General features: G+C 35.6%; 1 protein-coding gene and 1 non-coding gene across 2 annotated transcripts; both read left to right on the top strand.

Annotated features, from left to right (window-relative positions):
• Window positions 1-790: 790 nt before the first annotated feature.
• Trnar-ucu (transfer RNA arginine (anticodon UCU)) lies at window positions 791-880 on the top strand. Its single transcript is given in 2 exon segments — window positions 791-827; window positions 845-880. It is a non-coding gene; the product is annotated as a tRNA-Arg (tRNA).
• Window positions 881-5,094: 4,214 nt separating this feature from the next.
• LOC144447066 (normal mucosa of esophagus-specific gene 1 protein-like) lies at window positions 5,095-18,679 on the top strand. The gene is made up of 5 exons (XM_078136960.1): window positions 5,095-5,245; window positions 5,625-5,680; window positions 14,811-14,899; window positions 15,652-15,712; window positions 16,816-18,679. The coding sequence occupies exons 2-5, from the start codon at window positions 5,651-5,653 to the stop codon at window positions 16,894-16,896; spliced, it is 261 nt and encodes an 86-aa protein (XP_077993086.1). The 5' UTR covers window positions 5,095-5,245; window positions 5,625-5,650; the 3' UTR covers window positions 16,897-18,679.
• The last annotated feature ends 1,079 nt before the right edge of the window (window positions 18,680-19,758 follow it).

Here is a 19,758-nt window from a genome sequence, read left to right as displayed (position 1 = left end):
TGCAAATTATTAAAATGTATCTTAATAACTTGTATTTTTTTATATAAGGAGCGGTTCACACAAACAACATTTAAATTAGTAGTCACTGATAAGGACGAGATCAATAGTTTAATGTAGAATAACAAAATAAATTATTTTTTAGTTAGGCGTCAGAGCCCCGCGCACCCCACTTCAACCCGTTCTAACTTAACTGATCAAACTTAATAGTTGTTTCAGACAGCACAATCGATAAACGCTGATAAAATATATCAATAAGAATAATGTTCGTTGATACACGGCCAAGATACTTTTTTTCATGTCCACATGTCGGCAACGTGCTGCTGTGTTGCCCAACTCGATCAGAACAGACGATTAGTTGTGTTCACCACTAGATGGCGCTGTGGCCGGGGCTGAAATTACTCCCACGCCTCACTCGTCACGTCCCTGATCAACACTGGGAAAGATTTCGCGTTTCGTTATCCAGATGGCATCCTTGAGATAAAATGAAGCAAAAAAAACTATCTTTCAACATAGATTTACAACTCTAGTAATATTAGTAAATTACCGTTACCCTTTCAGTTTCACAGCGTGCGTCATGGAGTGGACTCGAGTCGTGATTGTGATAGCGACACTGCCATCGTGGGCCAAAATAGACATGACGTATTCATAGTAACACCCAATTAACACTGAATATAAAAGATATTGACGGGGACGTTGGCCAGCCTCAAAATTTTCGCTGCCAGGAATATGTTGGACCTTGTACTCTGTTTACATAATATATACTTTAAAGCGATCGAAGTTGTCATAGCGGGTCTCCGTGGCGCAATGGATAGCGCGTCGGACTTCTAGAGGTGCGCATGATGAAATTCGGAGGCTGTGGGTTCGAGTCCCACCGGAGACGCTTGGTTTTTTTTTCGACTCACTTTTTTGTCCTCTTTTCTCGGCTTTTTATATTACTGAATTTTCATCACAAGAAGTGTACAATTAGATGTACATAATTGAAATAAACTATTTTCTCTTATTTTTTTCTCATGCTCGAAAAACAAGCAGACTTCAGTAGTTTGTTCGCAGTGAATTACGGTACAGTTATTTTTTTTCTGTCACTTTCGAGTACAATTTTTCGAGATTTCCCCTTTGAGTTACGAACTCTTCTAATGTAAGAATAGATTTCCTCACTTTTACCATGGATTTCACGTAAATCTGATATTTGCTATGATCGTGGCATACTACTTGATTATTATGAAGGAAGGACTCGGTACATATGAAAGCTTACTGAGGCCCTTAAAGTTTAACTTCGATCATATATATATATATATATATATATATATATATATATATATATATATATATATATATATATATATATATATATATATATATATATATATACGATATCCTGACTGGTGCGTGAATCCCGGGAACGTGAATAGTGCGTACTGTGTGCACCCAGAGTTGCACATGTGATATGTATAATATGAAAGACTGCCCTCACAAAGGTCTACACCAAATCGATTTCCTACAATAGAGTGTGTATAATACAGATAGAAAGAGCGTCAAAGGACATGAAACAAAAGGACGTAACTTAATCAAGTCTCTAAAGAGCTACGTCAATTTAAATTTTAGAATGAAGGTAAAGGTAGGTGTCTTTCCCGGAACATACATACAAAGATCTGATGCCACTTAAATGAATCATGGATTTCATGTAACTTTCATGTAAATTAAACCTGCACTAGCTGCAACTGGGACATTTTTTTTCATACAATAACCGAAGATATATTCACCAAACCAGGGCTATTATTTCTTCCGCGACACTGCCTCTTGGCGGTGCGTCTTGGACGGTGCCGTAAAAGAGGCTGTGGTTTACGACGATATTCACTAGAAATTGGGTAAATTACTTATAAAAAAGATGTTAATCAGTGGTCGATATCATAGAAGCATGAACAAGTTTAAATTTTGAGCAAAAGTTCGGTTTTGAATCTGTCGCTATATGTCTTAAAACTGTAACTGGAGTATCATTTTTCGGAATATATTCACTTACATTATATTGATACTAATAATTAGACATTATAAATGTTAATCAACGGTCGATTTTAAAGTAGTTTCACGGATTCACGGTTACCTTTAGAAACTCTCACTGTAGCCACCTCCGTCACAGAAGTGAGCCATCAGCGGTGAGACTGTGTAACCAAGAATAATTCACTTTCACACATTGGAAATTACGGTAAATATTCAATCATGAGGTCTTACAAGTAAATATGATAATCACTTTTAATCACTTGATTACTACTACACAGTACAGTTTAGCTTGTTTATTTCTGTATGGGGAAAAGTTAGAATTGCAAATATTGTTGATATTTTTCTGATGCAGTATGGTGTCACTATGTCCAATGTGTAAATTTGTAAGTGTTTATGTAATGTATATGTCAACATTTCTCTCTTTTTATCGACTTGTTTTTTTTTCTTGTAAATAAAATCATTTTAGTTAATAAATGTAATAACTGAGCATCAGGGTCCCCTAGGCTATGGCTATACCCAGAGTTGTGTGATTATCAACGTTAACACTTACCTATATTCGCATATGGTGACCTTCAAGGTGACCGATTGACAGTTTCCACAGAAACATAAAATTGTTGTTGACGTTCATTTGTAATATAATTCTAATTTTGAGCATTTGATCTACGGTAGTTATTTAATAGTTCAAACTTCTTCTTTCTTGCAAATAAACAATCTCTATCCCACCACGGTTTATTGTTATCACTACAACCCTTAAGTTGTTCATTTCCACTAGATATCATCATGCCAACTCCAGCCCTTGAGTAAATCTCAGTTAAAGTATTCAGTGCTTTGTCTTAAAGTCAAAGCATTCTATAGCCTGATAAAACACGTGATGCAACTGAGTGAACAAATCATCCTGTAATCTTTGTTTAACTTAGAGTGTGTCTATATTGTAAAAGACAAGGTTTTACAGTTGTTGAGGATGAATGTCATTTTATATTGTTTTGCCCCTTATATAACGACCATAGAGTAGATTTTATTCCTCAAAGATTTAGAGTTCACCCCACGAAAGAAAAATGTTTTTCCTTACTGGCATGCAAGAATGAAGTAGTCCAATACAAACTATCAGTTTTTGTTCATAAAGCTTTCAACACTCGTACTAGTTTTGTTCAGCAAACATAGATGTATATGTTCTCCCCTGTCATATTTTTACCTTTAAGTATTTTTCCGTTAATTATTAGTAGAATGATACTCAGTTCTTTGTTCCTTTTCTTCTCTACTGTTATGTAAAATGTTTTGTGCGATGGGCCGAGGCCTTAGCATTTGAAATAAACTAAACATTATAATTCTAATTTTGTTAGGAGAACTCAGTGAAAACGTCGAAGACATAGCTTTTTGTTATTCTGATCCACATGATTTGTAACTTTGTTCTGTAACAGTTCTTGTATTTTCAAGTTTTCTCCTTTTATATATGGATCTGAAGTCTCAATCAATCAAACAAACAAAGAGATAGATAGATAGATAGATAGATAGATAGATAGATAGATAGATAGATAGATAGATAGATAGATAGATAGATAGATAGATAGATAGATAGATAGATAGATAGATAGATATTCTGTTTTGAATATTTTGAATGAGGAGGTTACTGTCTTTTGGACTCTAAGTAATGCAAGACCAATTCGTTTCTACAATGGCTTAACCATCTGAACACCATTGTATAGTATTAAAGGAATAGATGAGCTTACTTTAATTTGTTCTATTTTGGTAATTGTATTGTCATATATATATATATATATATATATATATATATATATATATATATATATATATATATATATATATATATATATATATATATATATATATATAACTCGGTGAGTATCAATCTGCTAAGACAGTGCTCTATACCGCAGTGGCAGAGCGCAATAAACTATATATATTCCTTATTTATCATAACATTCTAGTTAGAACCAATCCAAATGAGCGTGTGGCGTAAACTCCCGAGGTCCAATCCGTCTACGAGTGACGTGGGAGTGTATTTTTCAGACTAGTAATGGCAACTTTGATAATTTATTGACACTATCATTGTTAGGGGAGGGGGAGATGTGAAGGAGGATGAGGTGATGGTGGAGGAGGAGGAGGAGGAGAAAGGAGCCGCGGAGGAGGAATAGTAGAGCCAGAAGAGATGGCAACCAAGTACTTTTTGTGGCACGCATGTTAGCCTGTGGTTTTACAGCGCCACCAACGTCTGTGACTTCTACACTGATATCAGACTCGATCATATAGGAGTACAAATTCGGTGTATTTTTCGGGAATCATGTTCTGACCCAGTTATGTATTGTTGTCGTTTGCTGTAGTTTTCTGATGAAATTCTAAAACCGTTTTGCAAAGATTACACAGAAAATGAAAGCTGACCTGATGAATCCTCTTTCGAGGAAACGTCAGCTGTCGTCATCTCGTGAATACAAACGGTTGAAATATATTACATTAGTATTTTTCGCAGACCACATGTCTGTTGGCCTAAAATTTCTCAGAATTTAATGTTAAATGTTTGTCATGCTATAAATAACACAAATTCACGACTACACAGGAAGCAGGTGGTATGCTTAAATTTTATTGCCATCCATCAACAATACACATCTATTTAAACGGTTCAAGGTCGTGTTAGTATTTCCTACATTTCCACAAGTGCGTGGACTTGACCTGTGTCCTGTGCATAACATTCATATATATTCTCTTGACGAGAACTTTCTCTAAAACTCGTAAGCTATCGATATACGTAAATGTAATACTATCAGTCCACACTGTCAATTCCTGAATCAGTTCTTTTTAAACAAAGTGCGCCATCACGCGTCATCACTGTCTTGTCAGAAATGAGGACACATTCAGTACATGACCCATATCGGGTAATAACTCACTTCCTTAACAGGGCTCCTTCTAATCTGATTGGTTGAAAGACGGGGGTGTGGTGTGGGTTCGGCAGTGATTAATTCCCGAAACCATCATTTCACGTTAAATGCGTATTTACGCGTTGACCATAAAAGGAAAACGTATTCACTGATCATGTGTGTCGTTATTGAAATGTACGGTAACGCCTTCGCGTTCCATGGTCTACGTGACCGACGTGTCGACACATTTTGACGTCATCGTGTACGTACTTCGCCTCGCCGGCCGGCACATTTTGAACACCTCAGGAAACCAGTATAAGTAAAAACGACAGAGAGTTGCGATCAGCCAACCAGTACAAAGTCAAGCCGAAACCTGTAAGGTAAGAAACAACACCATTAATTATCTTCATTAGATTATTAATTAGCATTTAATTACATTTCACACATACGGTACAAAATGGTACAGTTTTTCGCGACCACATTAATTATATTTCTGTGTAAATTTCCAAACCCTTCATACACATATATATGTATTGCGAAATATCCGAACACATGGACAACACACTTCAAGTTTATAGACACCTAAACCACGTGATATATTCATTAAAATTTCCAAAACCAGTCTAAATTTAAACAAGATGAACTTTTACTACTGTACACTTTGAACTATGAGCAAAATTGTTTAATAATTAACTAAATAATGAACTAAGGTCAGACTCACTTTAATTTTTGTTTTTCGTCTTTTTTTATGCCTTACAGGAAACAAAACACATATTCACGTCAAGATGTTGAAATTTTTCAAGAAACACTATGAGGTAAGAAATGGTTTCATAGTATCTTACATGTAATTCAACTAACTGTATTTAGCAGTCGAAATGTTAAAATAAAAGGTGCAAAAGTCAATTGGTTTGTCCTAACTGAGACTGACTGGCTATAAGGGCACGATGTTATTCATGTACGTACACAACGCTGGAATGCTTGTACCCAAGGTTTACACAGATCGCTATCCGACTGACAAACAGCTTCGATCCGTGGCATGAAACGAGAAACTGCGTCGACATAGGGTCTTTCTCGACCATGTTTTTTTTTAATTTTGGGTTTTTTATGGTTGTCTTAAAAGTGATGGTACAATTGAATGTACGTACACTGTCCCCAAGCTATTATAAATCAACATTCCACACAGTACAAAGTAAGTAGGAGGCCAATCTCCGCGCGCATCTAATTTTTGGAATCTATGCCCTTGTACTCGTTCATCAGATAACTACTACTTTATTTTTTTTTTTAATTTTTCGCTGCTATCGCATTTTCTCGCGATCTCTCTTTGACCAAATCCCCGGCCACGTTCACGAAATATCTAAGTACCTCAGTACGCATGCCCTATTATAAATCAAACTTTAGTCAAGCACACAATGTATTATAAATTCAACGAAGGTCGCTCTAGTTTATAGTTACGGTGTAGGAACAAACAGCGTTCTCTTGTCTGAATTCTAATAGTTCAATATCAACCAAGTCGAATAGAAAATTGAAGCTGGTTGTATATTTTTTTCTTCATTTCTCTTTAAAATCTGTCTGTCTGAAGTTACATTCATTTATGGAAAGAATGGCGACTTCGAACGGTCGTCTGCTCTCTTATGCTATCATAACTTTTAATAGTCGACAATGTTATTGAGTATATAGGGGTCTCCTTTATATAGAATTCCACCATGATTTCAAAGCTCTTTTGTATATCAGATAGAGGTAGGTTGAAAGAGAAATGAAAGCTGAATATATAAAGAAAACATCACTGAATTTTGACTGGTGCAATTGTTGTGCGAACTTTATCCAGCGGGTCTTACATGTAACAATGTATAGAACTACATGTACGTACTTTTGGACATTGTTTGCCACCCATAAAAGTTGACCCATTTCTGACTCGATTTTACTCGATTCCCTTCTTTATAGCATATGGAAATAAATCATGTCTTCTAGACATTTATTATTACACTAAGTATATTAAGGTTATAGTAATATTTAGACTTGAACAGATCACAACATTTGATTTATCTATATACTGTCGGCATAGTGAAAGCATATGCACGTGAAAGTATTGCAATTATTGCTTTCGTTTGCATACAACTCGTGTTTAGTCAATTTGAATGTTAATAAAATGTCGTCGCCTTGCTAATATGGCCAACAGTAGTATTTAATGACATTAATGGCGAACGTCTTCACAGCTGATGAAGTATTGCCTTGGGAACCAGAAAGCTGGACATATAATTATAATTTCTTCCTTATACATGTTAATTATAACACCGTTTCCATAGAAACGTTTCCCAATTATACATCAGTCGGTATGGCTATATCTAATTCATGCAAGGTAAACAGGCGTTTGAGAACAATTTTCAATTCTGTAACTACTTCGATTCCAATGTAAAACTAAAAGCCAACTTGAACACAAGTGATAACATGACTAGCCGCCATTATATGTTCATCATATATTTTGTATTAAACAGTTCCTACCAACGATCAATACAGGTTCCCGCCATTCTTTCAATAATTGATCAGGTTACGGCAACTTTAACTATCCTTGGAACAAGGACAAACCAATGAACAGAACAAAATGACGCGTTTCTAGACGTTGACCCAACAAACTACCGTTCCAAGCAACAGTATTATATTTATCATATTAGTATTTTCCCCTAGTAGAATAACCTAAGACAGAGCAGACTATCAACCAATCTTTCTCTTTCGTTACATATTTATGTACATGAGGTTTGTACTTGAGATCAATACTTCTATTGATAATAAGAGTGTCTGTGTGTATATCATTCCCACGTATATCTATGTCGGCTGACTATCTACATGTAATACAGTTAAGTTGCGTGACTATGTGCATGTTTCCATGCAATACGCGCTTAACCCGAGTACATATAAATTCTGCTCGAATATCTGAACCTTTGTAAAAGAACTACTAAAACAGTATACGTGCTGACTACAACAAAAAGTCTATTTTCTCCGCAGTCGACATCATACATGTGACATGATGTCAAACCATCGAACACGCGATGTAACTGTGAATCAGTTATAATGCGTAATTCCTGTTTTGTTAGCTGTAGCTATCCCCGGCGATGCCATTATATACACTGATCCCCCATCAGATGTACTCAGTTGTACGTACACGCACAGACAAGTTACTTGTCTGTAGTACACATTATTATTTTGTATCTAGCTGTGTGTTCAACTAAATCAGTGTAGAGTAGCCATAACACGAGTTCCTGAATCATAGGCTAAAAATATCAGCAAATGCTAGTTCACTATATATAGTATATATGATGTATCTGATTATATGTAATTTGATGTTGACACCATGGTATGCATAGTATTGCAGTGAATGAATCCACCGCTGTATCTAGTTCCAACCAGATGCATACAATTCACTGGGTACAATACGGTGTTGTGTTCTTTTTCCGTGTGTACTATTTGTGGCTGTCACATCACGAGAAACTGAGTTAATCACATCTTCACATTTGAAATTACAATACAAGTTCATCCTTCGCTTTCAACCATTTCAACTTGAAAATTCAAGTATCGTCGTGGTTTATAATTTGACGTGACTGAACGATATTACAAAATATCACGTGAACGATATTACAAAATGTTGTCACGTGATAATCAATGATTTGTCATCAAAATATTTTGATATTGAAAGGTGTAGTTGTGACGTCACTGTCAGAAAACCGGCACTACAATTTCAGCGAGCGTGTGTCATAGTAATAACCCTTGCCAATTTTTTTCCCGCCAGAACAGGTTTAGCTACGTCACACCAGTGTTTGCAAATAAAAACTATAAATAATTCTAAAATTAGAAAGTGGGTACGTGCGAGAATGTGTGTAGCTATTATTTTAATTGTATCACCCCCGCATTTCCATTTTTACTCTGACGAACATTCTTTTAGTTTTACCGGCCGGTATAAACTGGAATTGAATGCGACAAACCGGTAAATTGGCATAAATGCGCTGTAAACATCCAAAAATATATGTTTATTTTGAAAGACTGTGATATATATAGACGGTATGTACACTGTCTCCAAAAATGTAGCAATTTGATGTTACATATATGATTTTTTTTATTAAACTCGAAAAATTGAATGCCAATTCAGTTTAGAGAATTTTGACAATTCAAAGATTAATAATTAATTCGTGAATCTAGCTTTTGATAAATTAAATCGTTGCGTAGATCATAGACGTTGGAGAGACACTCTGTGCGTAGGTGTACGCCGAAGTATGAACTGTAGGTTATCCCTCTATATGAAGGTGTAAAGCAGTTTTGACGCAGTTTGTCACAACATTTCTGGAATGATCGTAGAAGCACACTTCCATCAAACAGAAACAACTGGCTCAGCTGTGCACAAAACATTACCATGTCACATTTAAAGTGACTGAACGTTTACTTTGAAATTGTAACACTTCGTGAAAATGCAAAAACTTGGGGTTTTTTATCAACTGAAACATTGACGTGGTAGCAGTGCAGTGTTCCATTTTTCACTTGAAGTTTACGACCCGGCGAATCCCATCTGCTGTCTGTAAATTTGTTCTTAAAACTGCGCATGTGCAAACCGATTACGCTTGTTTTGATGGATCATATAGCTAATACTGTAAAAATCAACTTTTCACCCTTTCATTCTAAAATAGATTCCATGTAATCGTTGATGCGTGAATTGAACTATTCCATTAAATACCCATCAGCTACTCTGAGCTACATGGCAAGAATAGTAATATTAAGGGACCGGACAGAATTTACGGCAGAGGGGGGGCCTGGGGAGAAATTGGGGGGGCCATGAAAAAAATGGGAGGCTTGAAGGGGGGGTCATGAAAATTCTCATGGTTTGAAAGGGGGGGCCGCGAAATATTTTGTCATTGAAAAAAATGAATATGTTAGAAAAGTTAGCATTGCATGAGATAGCACTTGATATCGCCTTTAATATTGAATGTCTACACTTTCATTTATGTATTAAAATGGAAGTGTGTACGTTTGTATGTACATATTTAGTGAAGCATAAAACACTACTCAAGATTAATTTGATACACCCTGAATTACTCTTATATACTCCAAGTTGTTCACACACACACTTACACACACACATATGTATACATACATACATACATACATACATACATACATACATACATACATACATACATACATACATACATACATACATACATTTTAGCACTGTGGAAACAGGTTCAGTGTGTAATTACCATCAAGGATACATATATATATATGGTAATATACTAGCATAGGACCTGTAATTTATGTGATTAAAAAGTGACCTTTTGGTGAAAAATGTCAATACAAAAACGTCTGGCCAGATTAATTTAGATAGGTGTTTTATTTCTTTCCTTGACACTATTCTTGAGTTTCACTCTCAGACTCACTAGAGTCTGAAGATGTGAGGCAAGACTTGTCTTTCTTTCTATCTAAAACCAGTGAAATTAAACTATTTCCCTCCTCAGCATCATCAAATGCATCTATCTGTACTAAATATTGTAAAGCATTTAGATGTCTGTGTGGTGTTAAGTGTTTTTTCATCTGTGACTTTGCACTAACTTTGGTAGTTGCCTTCTGGCTGTATTTTCCTACAACCTTATCCACAAGTTGCTCACTAAAAACAGTTAACAACAGTCTTTTTGCTTGACTAATTGTTCTTTTCTCTTTCCATCTTCTTACTTTTCTTTTATTTTCCTTCTTTCTCCTTGTCTTCCTGTGTCGTTCGCTAACAACAACTTCATTCTGTGGGAATCTTCTTGCAATGTCACTTATATGAGAAACATCATTTTGTTTGGCTTTCACTAAACCAAGCCAATGTTTCATGAAGTCACAAATGCCTGACACTATAGGTTTAAATATGTATGGTTTTGGAACTGAAAGCATATTGATTACATCTAAGCATTCCACAACATTCTGAATTTTTTTGCACTTTCATGAAGTCACAAATGTCTTACATTTACATATGTATTGGTAATGCATTTGGTGTAGGAAAGTGAAAGCTATATTTGTCAGACCTCAGTGTACATAAAATCCTTAGTTTGCTAGCACTTCATGACATCACAAATGTCTGACATTAGATAGTTATTGTGTTATGAGTATAAATAGATATTTGAATACACTATGTAGGTGATGTGATGTCCTTAGATACTCCCCACAAATGTCCCCACTACAGTTTTTTCACAAATCACGCATGTGAATGTGTGTTTACTCTGTGTCTGTGTTTCTGTGTATGTATCAGCGAATGACAGTTAAAACCCCCACATCAAATGCCTTGGTATTAAGTGATGACTACTTATGGTGTCTAGTTGGGAAATAAACAAGATTATACCACATGTGTATGATTACATGTATGGTCAAAATGTTTTATTTTGTTTTGTTTTCTAAAAAACTTCCTCTACAACTACTAAGTTGTTTGGGCTGAAATAGTAACATAATAGTAGTACCAAAAGAAATATTACAGTTGTGCTACAGTAACAGACTGTCGACAGTCGTTCACGCCTTTTTTTCCTAGACGTTTTATCTAAACTCCGGTCCGGCGCAACACTAGTCTAATCGCAAACTGATTTCGAGGGCCGAATTGCGAAGGCCCAAGCGAGTCGCTCGGGCCTTCGGCCCTCGATCACTGTGACTCGGGCCTTCGGCCCTCGATATCAGTTTGCGATTAGACTAGTGTTGCGCCGGATCGGAGTTTAGATAAAATAGAGGGGGAAAAAAGGCGCGAGCGACTGTCGACAGTCTACTACAGTTAGTTATTGTAGGGGACAGGATATTGTGCACTTTTTTTCTTTTTTTTGGGGGGGGGGGGGCATGAAATTTTTATACTTTTGAAAGGGGGGGCTGTGAAATTTTGGTCACAGTGGATGGGGGGGCCAGGAAAAAAACCAAGTCAGAGATAATTTCTCCCCAGGCCCCCCCCTGCCGTAAATTCTGTCCGGTCCCTAACACCAACATGTACGTGTTCAATCTTGAATACGTGTATATGAAACCCAAGCCTATATACCGTATACGTTACAATGCTTGTCAATAGTGATAAATTTTAACATCTAGTTCGGTACTTCATATGCTATTTTCACTTCTGCTATAATTATGAGTCAAAGGCTACGAACTGTAGATTAACACATTATCTGGTACGTAATTGTCCAGAAGAGGGTCGTGTCACCGTTTACTTTATAGTAGTTTTAGTCTTGGGACACGAGGTATCGAATTGCAGTGAATATGTTACACATGGCACGTTGGAACGTAGATCCCCGGCGTAGATCAATCATGTGTGTTATCACACTACGAGTGTGTGTGTTTGTGGATTGTGATTGACTTCAGTAGTACAGGGCAAGTAGCCAGTCTGAACCGGCATAATACTTCTCTGCATTTTATTGACTTCGTCGAATTCGTGGTAGCTCCACAGAATATAGGACGAGTTTATTTTGAATGTGCTTACTGAACCTTTGCTGATTAATTCATACACGTACACGGTGATAAAACTACCATGTTCTACTTAAACAAAGTGACTGTTCTAAAGGCTTTGTTCGTGTATCGATACAAAATGTCTTCTTCCAATATTTGTTCGTGTTGTAGTCATACTCCTCACGGGGATAGTTTGATCGTTTTGTCGACAAATTTGTCAACAAATGCTGTTTCGATATTCGCACATTTTGGAACAATTAAACATCCGCCGGGAATTTCGCTTTAGGTTTAGGTTAAATTCTCAAGGTCAAGGTGACGTTGGGATTTCACAATATATCTGTTTAGATAGTTAATGTATTGGGTCAATCATCATCGTCATAAAACAACAACGATAAAGAAAACAACAACAACAACAACAACAACAATAACTTATCCGAGTCTGCTGTAAGTTGCCAAAAAAAACAGACAATACTTGCTATTACCAAAGTGTTCATAGAAACATATACATAAATTTAGTCTGCAGGGACGTGTCATTCAAAATAATTTTCAAGGACATTGAGGTGTTGGCATTTGGCCAAAGTTGTAAAAACCGTGGTACTAAAGTCAACTTGTTGGCAATATAACATTTGACCAGTGAGGCCAACAAATTGGCTCGGGTCCCATGGTTTAATTTTACACAGAAGTATCCATATACATCATGTTTGTATATGGACTGTATCGTTACCAGTAAGTCTACACACTAACTATTGTTAAAATGTTGTTTTAGAAACCACGCTCTTCTTTATTTTCGTAGGATAATTTTCGCTTTTTCTAGTACTGTCCATCAATACAGTTACTGACTAGTATTCTTTTGGCTGTGCCTGTGACGGGACCTGTGACCCCAAATGATACCAAATAAACAGCTCAACCGAGCAGCTCGAGTGTTTTGCGTTGTTTTGTGTTGGGTTCAATACCACCTGTACATGTTAGATGATGGGAGAAAAGTTTACAATAATCAATACAGTGTATTGGGTTAACTAGAACACAAATCAATAGCTGATGATAGTTAACGCTGTTCAGGCGTAAACTCGGTGGCAACTCAACAAACGTAGTTGCTGTGCCGCATACAGCTTTGCGAACTAGGCAGAAGAATGAAACTTAAAAGCAAAGCACGTTATACATTTCCTAAGAGACTTTCAAATCTAATGCATTACATTGAAAAAGCTTTCCATTGATTGGGATTTTGAACTCTGTCTAACACAAGACATGTCGCGTTTTATTGAATTCATCGACATAATAACAAAGCTGGCTGAAATCCATCCAGGGCTTTGTTCTTGTCTAGTTTGAGATTTCTTTCTTTGAGTTCGTTCACCCTCCGAAGGTTGCCGTATCAAATGAAATATATATATCGCTTTCATGTTGCCATGGAAACACAAATCGAAGTACACATTCAGTCATGAGAAATGATTTGCTCGATTTTTATAATCACTTAAATCGTTTTGCAAGTTTTAAAGAGCTGCGTAATTTCCTGTTTTACACACACATAACACACACACACACACACACACACACACACACACACTCATATATATATATATATATATATATATATATATATATATATATATATATATATATATATATATATATATATATATATTACATACATACATACATACATACATACATACATACATACATACATACATACATACATACATACATACATACATACATACATACATACATACATACATACATCCATCCATCCATCCATCCATCCATCCATCCATCCATGCATGCATCCATCCATCCATCCATCCATCCATCCATCCATCCATACATACATACATACATACATACATACATACATACATACATGCATACATACATACATACATACATACATACATACATACATACATACATACATACATACATACATACTCATCTTTTTGAAACATAAGAGCGAAGTATCACTGGCAAATTTGCAGGAGTAAAATCTGACTGCAAGTTGATGGTCACATCCTTTTCGTTAGGAAACATTCACCGTGTTCATAAGAGGCAAATGTAATCAGCTTACTAAGATCATGAGTCATCATGATCGATCAGTCTCAAAGTATTCTCACAGTTTGTAAAAACACTCCTTGTCGTCTAAGATAGCCTTATCTTATGAAGACACAGGAAGCTTTTACTTCACCTACTGAATGTAACTAATATTGCACAACATAAAGCAGTTGCCATAGTAACATGATGTCCTGACGTAGTCGCAGTTTTATTCACCATATACTAAAAAAGACATAGTGCAAACATTATTTATATGTTGACCTATGACATATGACCTATGACATTTGATATTCTAATTCTGTTTAATTTTTGTCTCATATTTCTTATTTTATCAGATTTTTACAATTTCAATGTTCTCTGCAAAATAAACACTTCAGAACTAGACTAAGGCAGATTTCATAAAATGTACTTCTGGAAGACGTTCAGAATGTTATTGATTATGTATTTTGTGTGTTTTTTTTCCTACAGTTGACCCCACTTATTACAATTGTGGGTGGTGCCTGTGTTATGGCCGGTGCTTACATTGTCTACGCCGTTGCGACGAAGAGTGACGTCATGTAAGTTGTTTTTGCTATTACTGTTTAAAGTTATAGTTTCGCTTTGCTACAGCATATGAAACCTAAGAACGACGAAATGCGATTTAATGCGATTGGCTGTGGTTTGTGCGAGCTTAATTATCATTGGTTACGGTTTGTGTAAGCTGAGATATGATTGGCTGTGGTTTGTGTGAACTTAACTATGATTGACTGTGTAAATTTACAATCATATGAATGGTTATGGTTTGAGTAAGCTTTGGCTGGGACTTTCAGTGGCTTAAATATATTGCATTCTGGTTAATGACTTTGGTTTAAGTAGATAATATATATATATATATATAAGCTTATATAATCATAATTATATATATAACACAATATCCAGAAAGATGCTCTGGAGACGTTACACAGTGTTTCACGCTGTTGCGATAATCCTAAAATGAAAAATGAAATAATTACTCGACAATTGAGGATAATCGCAACAGCGTGAACCACACAGAAGGCTGTGTAAGGACTCCTGTGTATCTTGCTTGATATTGTGTTATTTACACCGCTCTACATACATATGTATTGAGCACTGTTTACTCCAGCATAGACATTTTACATATACTGAGTGTGTGTGTGTGTGTGTGTGTGTGTATCTGTATCTGTATCTGTCTCTGTCTCTGTCTCTGTCTGTACCCACCAAAAATAGTCTACATTACTCTCAAATTGTACAATATATTATCATATCACATTATGGAGACACTGACAGCGCACTTTTCAATACTTGACAGGGTGAACAGGAAAGCCTATGACCAACCATGGGATAAAGTTGACCCAACAGTCCCACAGAAGGTACGTATACATGTATAGTGAGCAAACCGTATACAAGTAAATACACCCTACTTCAAACATTTCACATTTTATAAGCAGTCTGGAACATTACGTCATAGTTCAATCGCTATAGTTACTGCACGTGTAAGTCTCAATACACGATTTTACGAGTCAGCTAATTGACAGGAACAATATATGCCTAGACTACGCTATTCACTGTGTAACCATGGTTACTGGAATTGAAATGTGATCTATTACTTAGGAGACATTCGATGTGTAATTATTTTAAGCAAATAGTGACCGCATGGTAAACTTAATTCTAGCAAAGTCAATTCAAAACTACACTGGAAACCAATTGAGTTGAGACAAAACGTTGTCTAGCTTGACAAAATGTCTTACTAACTTTGCTAAATTATATCGTCTGGCTTGACAATATATTAATTGCTACTTTTTGTCGTCTTGTTGATAAATATCTCGTCAATTGCTACTTCTTATCGTCTGGCTTACAAATATCTTATTAATTGCTACTTTTTGTCGTCTTGTTGAAAAATATCTCGTCAATTGCTACTTCTTATCGTTTGGCTGACAAATATCTTATTAATTGCTACTTTTTGTCGTCTTGTTCAAAAATATCTCGTCAATTGCTACTTCTTATCGTCTGGCTTACAAATATCTTATTAATTGCTACTTTTTGTCGTCTTGTTGAAAAATATCTCGTCAATTGCTACTTCTTATTGTCTGGCTGACAAATATCTTATCAATTGCTACTTTTTATCGTCTGTCTGACAAAGGTCAAAGTTCAATTCTTATATTTTAATCCATTGAAATGCCTGAAAACAATACATATTGTTACAATGTACGTGTATGTGTGGTTTGGCAACGATCTGCAAAGATAACGACAGCTTATATTACACAATAATAATGAAAATGTCACAACGTTGGTAAGATTTGTATCACCTCAGACCGGATGAAATAAAAGAAGCAAAAATAGTTAGATTTTTGTTGAGCCAGACGACGGATTGTTGCAACTCAACTGGTTGCCAGTGTATTATTTCTTTTACAGTGTGCCATCACAACAAATCTAATTGGCGATATATTTATTTTATTATCTTTTTATTCTACAGATCTTCACAATCAACCAAAAGTACACTGTTAATCCTGAGATTCTCAAACTTCGCAAAGAAATCGGATCACCAGCCGTCTAAATCCAGACACCCTTCTAACTTAGATAAGAAAATAATATTAATTTTATTTTGTTTTGATAAATATATGAACAGATTGACATATAGCTAAACTAAGAATTTATCGGGAAAAATTTACAATGTTAGTGTATGAGCGATAATGACAAACATTATTGAAAACTGACTTGAGGACTTACTAAGTCCGAAGTTTATAATTATTTTTGAACAACTCTTGCAGTGGAACAACGTTGTTTTTTGTGTGTTATGTAATTTTGGAAATTATTAACAAATGAAGTAATTTTGCTCACTAATTTTGATAAATTATGGCTACTGGCCCAGAACAATTAATCTGGGATTTCTATCTGGAAATGGGAACAGTTTTAACTGCACTTTGATGTGTTCTGCGGTGGTGAAATTGCCACCAGACATTAGAATTCATCGATATTCAATTTAATGATATTGACTACCGAGGAACCCCCCGGGCAGAATCATTAACACTTTGGCGCTGTTGGAATCCCGGTACGAGGTCACGGAGAATGTAACTTTTTTCTCAGCAATTTGATCAGCGTGAATAAACTACGAAGACAACACATACTGCAACCGTACTATTCTAAGTTTCAAAGTTTGACAGATTTGTCAAATATAACCAGGGAGCTGAAATACACTATATACACTTACCTCCAGAACATATTATCATCAGAAATGTGAACATAAACTATTGATATTGTCTGTGTGGCGTGAGTTGCTTTGACGATATCATGCGAATATATATAGACAAACATATACAGTCAAAGACGTAGATCATTTTAGAATTACTTAAAAATTCTAAACGTGTTGTGTACAGATGTTCAATAATCGAGGTGACCTTCTACGTCAAAGGTCATTCACAGTTGGTTAATATATCATCCAATTATTCTGAAAATCACTACGCAACGACCTTCGAGCTTAGGGGTCATTAACTCTATCAACTCGCAGTGTCTTAAGAAAAGTAATTTTCCTGACAACTACTTGAAAACCTCTAATTCATATAATTGTAAGACCAATCACATCCAATGCTTGGTAATTCCTGGCACGCATATCCATACCTAAGACACGACATATAGATCGTATAGTGGAAAAGTCTTAAAATCCCACTATCTTGCTAGTATAAATAGTCAGTCTGTGTTGTATGGAAATTTTCCCTGAAAAAAAACGACACAAATTTCATATTGTAGTGTTTACATGTGGAGATTCGATCTATGCAAACCTTGGCAGTTGAGATTTCTATATAAAGGGATTTTCGTATCTGCCGACGGTTGTAATAAGAAGCAGCCAATGTAATATTGATGAGAGATTAAAGTCTTATCATAACCATTGACTATAAAAACCAGACCTACGTCATCACTGAGACGTGACGTCATGTCATCAAATAAAAAAAAAGATGAAATAAATCAACCGAAGTCTATCTCCTGAGATCAAATTATCTGACCAGAAATTAACTCGTACCAGAATTCCAGCAGGGCTGATATACGTGATGACAATATCAAAATTTGTTCAATATCACTGCAGATATATCAAGTCAGTATTCTCTATTATAATTCAATCCAGTTGTCATGGTAACACAAAAATAACTTACGCTATGAATCCATCAACAAACTATTATTACTGTTATGCAAACTTTGCAATATTACCTGGTGAATTATGATATTTATTATTATTAATATTTAATAATGATCTAATGCGTGGAGAGGTCTTTTAATAAGTCAACAGAGTGATGTGGTTGTCAAATATTATTAAATTGGCTTGTCAATAAAAATGTTTAGTTGTATACATGCTATGTTTTATCTGTTATTTGTAAGTTTAACTGGCAATATAATTGTATGTATGGCAATATTTTATGATGTTTGTATCCCCCGGTGATCGTACCCCCACCCCCACCCCCGACATCCATGTCCCAAATCATACCAAGCGTGCAAAACAAACTAAATCATATATTTCAGACGACCTCGGATCAAAGAGAAATCGACTGGAATTTCTTATAAGTGATCTTTTGCGACAGTAGCCAGCTAGCTACTCTCTAGAAACTTAACGAGTGATCTCGATTGTAGAAATTTGACGCTGTACCTCAGTATTAAAGTCTCACCACGTACCTTGACGCTAGACACGAAGTATTACAGTATTACAAAGGAACCCATACCGTGACGTTAAAACTAAAAGGTTTGTGCCTACGTGCCTACATTGTACATAAATCGCCTCAGTCAATAGAGATGACGGGTGTTAGTAATTTATGAGGCAATAGCAAATGGATTACGATAATAACAACAATAGTGACTTGGTTTATTCGATGGATGGCACAACAAACACCGACATTCAAATATAATTAGCACGGCTCTTATAAATGTAAGATGGCATGAGTTAAACCAGTATATGGTCGTATTTCTAACGTCTTAAAACCTAAGTGATCATCTCAAGCTCCAGTTCTAACACGTAGTCACAAAACGCTGTACAGTCGCACGTTAAAAGTCAATATATTTACAATAAGGGGCATTACGTAAATAACAACCTCAAATATAATAGCAATATTCAAAGAAAAAACACATAAACAATGAAATGTTTTATGCCAAAAAGATATATATATGTTTTGAAACACGTTTTTCAAAAAAAAAATATTTTTTTACCATTCCAGGTGGGATCAATTGATAATCTAAACTTCACATACTCTAAAACTGACCGAATAAATGTCCCTACGTGTTTATTTGTTTTTATTAAAATATGTTCTAATTAGTAAAAAGCCCCGTGTTTGTTTTGTTTACATTGAACTGTTGCTATGGTTTGTTGCTATGATCATTGACAACAGGTGGTGCTAAGGTCAAAGATGTACGATATCAGTCGTGACGGCATGGTCCT

The sequence above is a fragment of the Glandiceps talaboti genome, chromosome 16 (assembly GCF_964340395.1).
Source record: "Glandiceps talaboti chromosome 16, keGlaTala1.1, whole genome shotgun sequence".
Classification (NCBI taxonomy): domain Eukaryota; kingdom Metazoa; phylum Hemichordata; class Enteropneusta; family Spengelidae; genus Glandiceps; species Glandiceps talaboti.
This window is presented reverse-complemented; position numbering and strand designations above follow the sequence as displayed.

What these genes read in the sequence shown, in the direction of transcription:
- LOC144447066 (XM_078136960.1), top strand. Translation starts at nt 5,651, where the DNA reads ATGTTGAAATTTTTCAAGAAACACTATGAG. An exon ending in GCGACGAAGAGTGACGTCAT is followed by an intron (nt 14,900 to 15,651) that starts GTAAGTTGTTTT and finishes AATACTTGACAG; the next exon opens with GGTGAACAGGAAAGCCTATG. An exon ending in ACCCAACAGTCCCACAGAAG is followed by an intron (nt 15,713 to 16,815) that starts GTACGTATACAT and finishes TTTATTCTACAG; the next exon opens with ATCTTCACAATCAACCAAAA.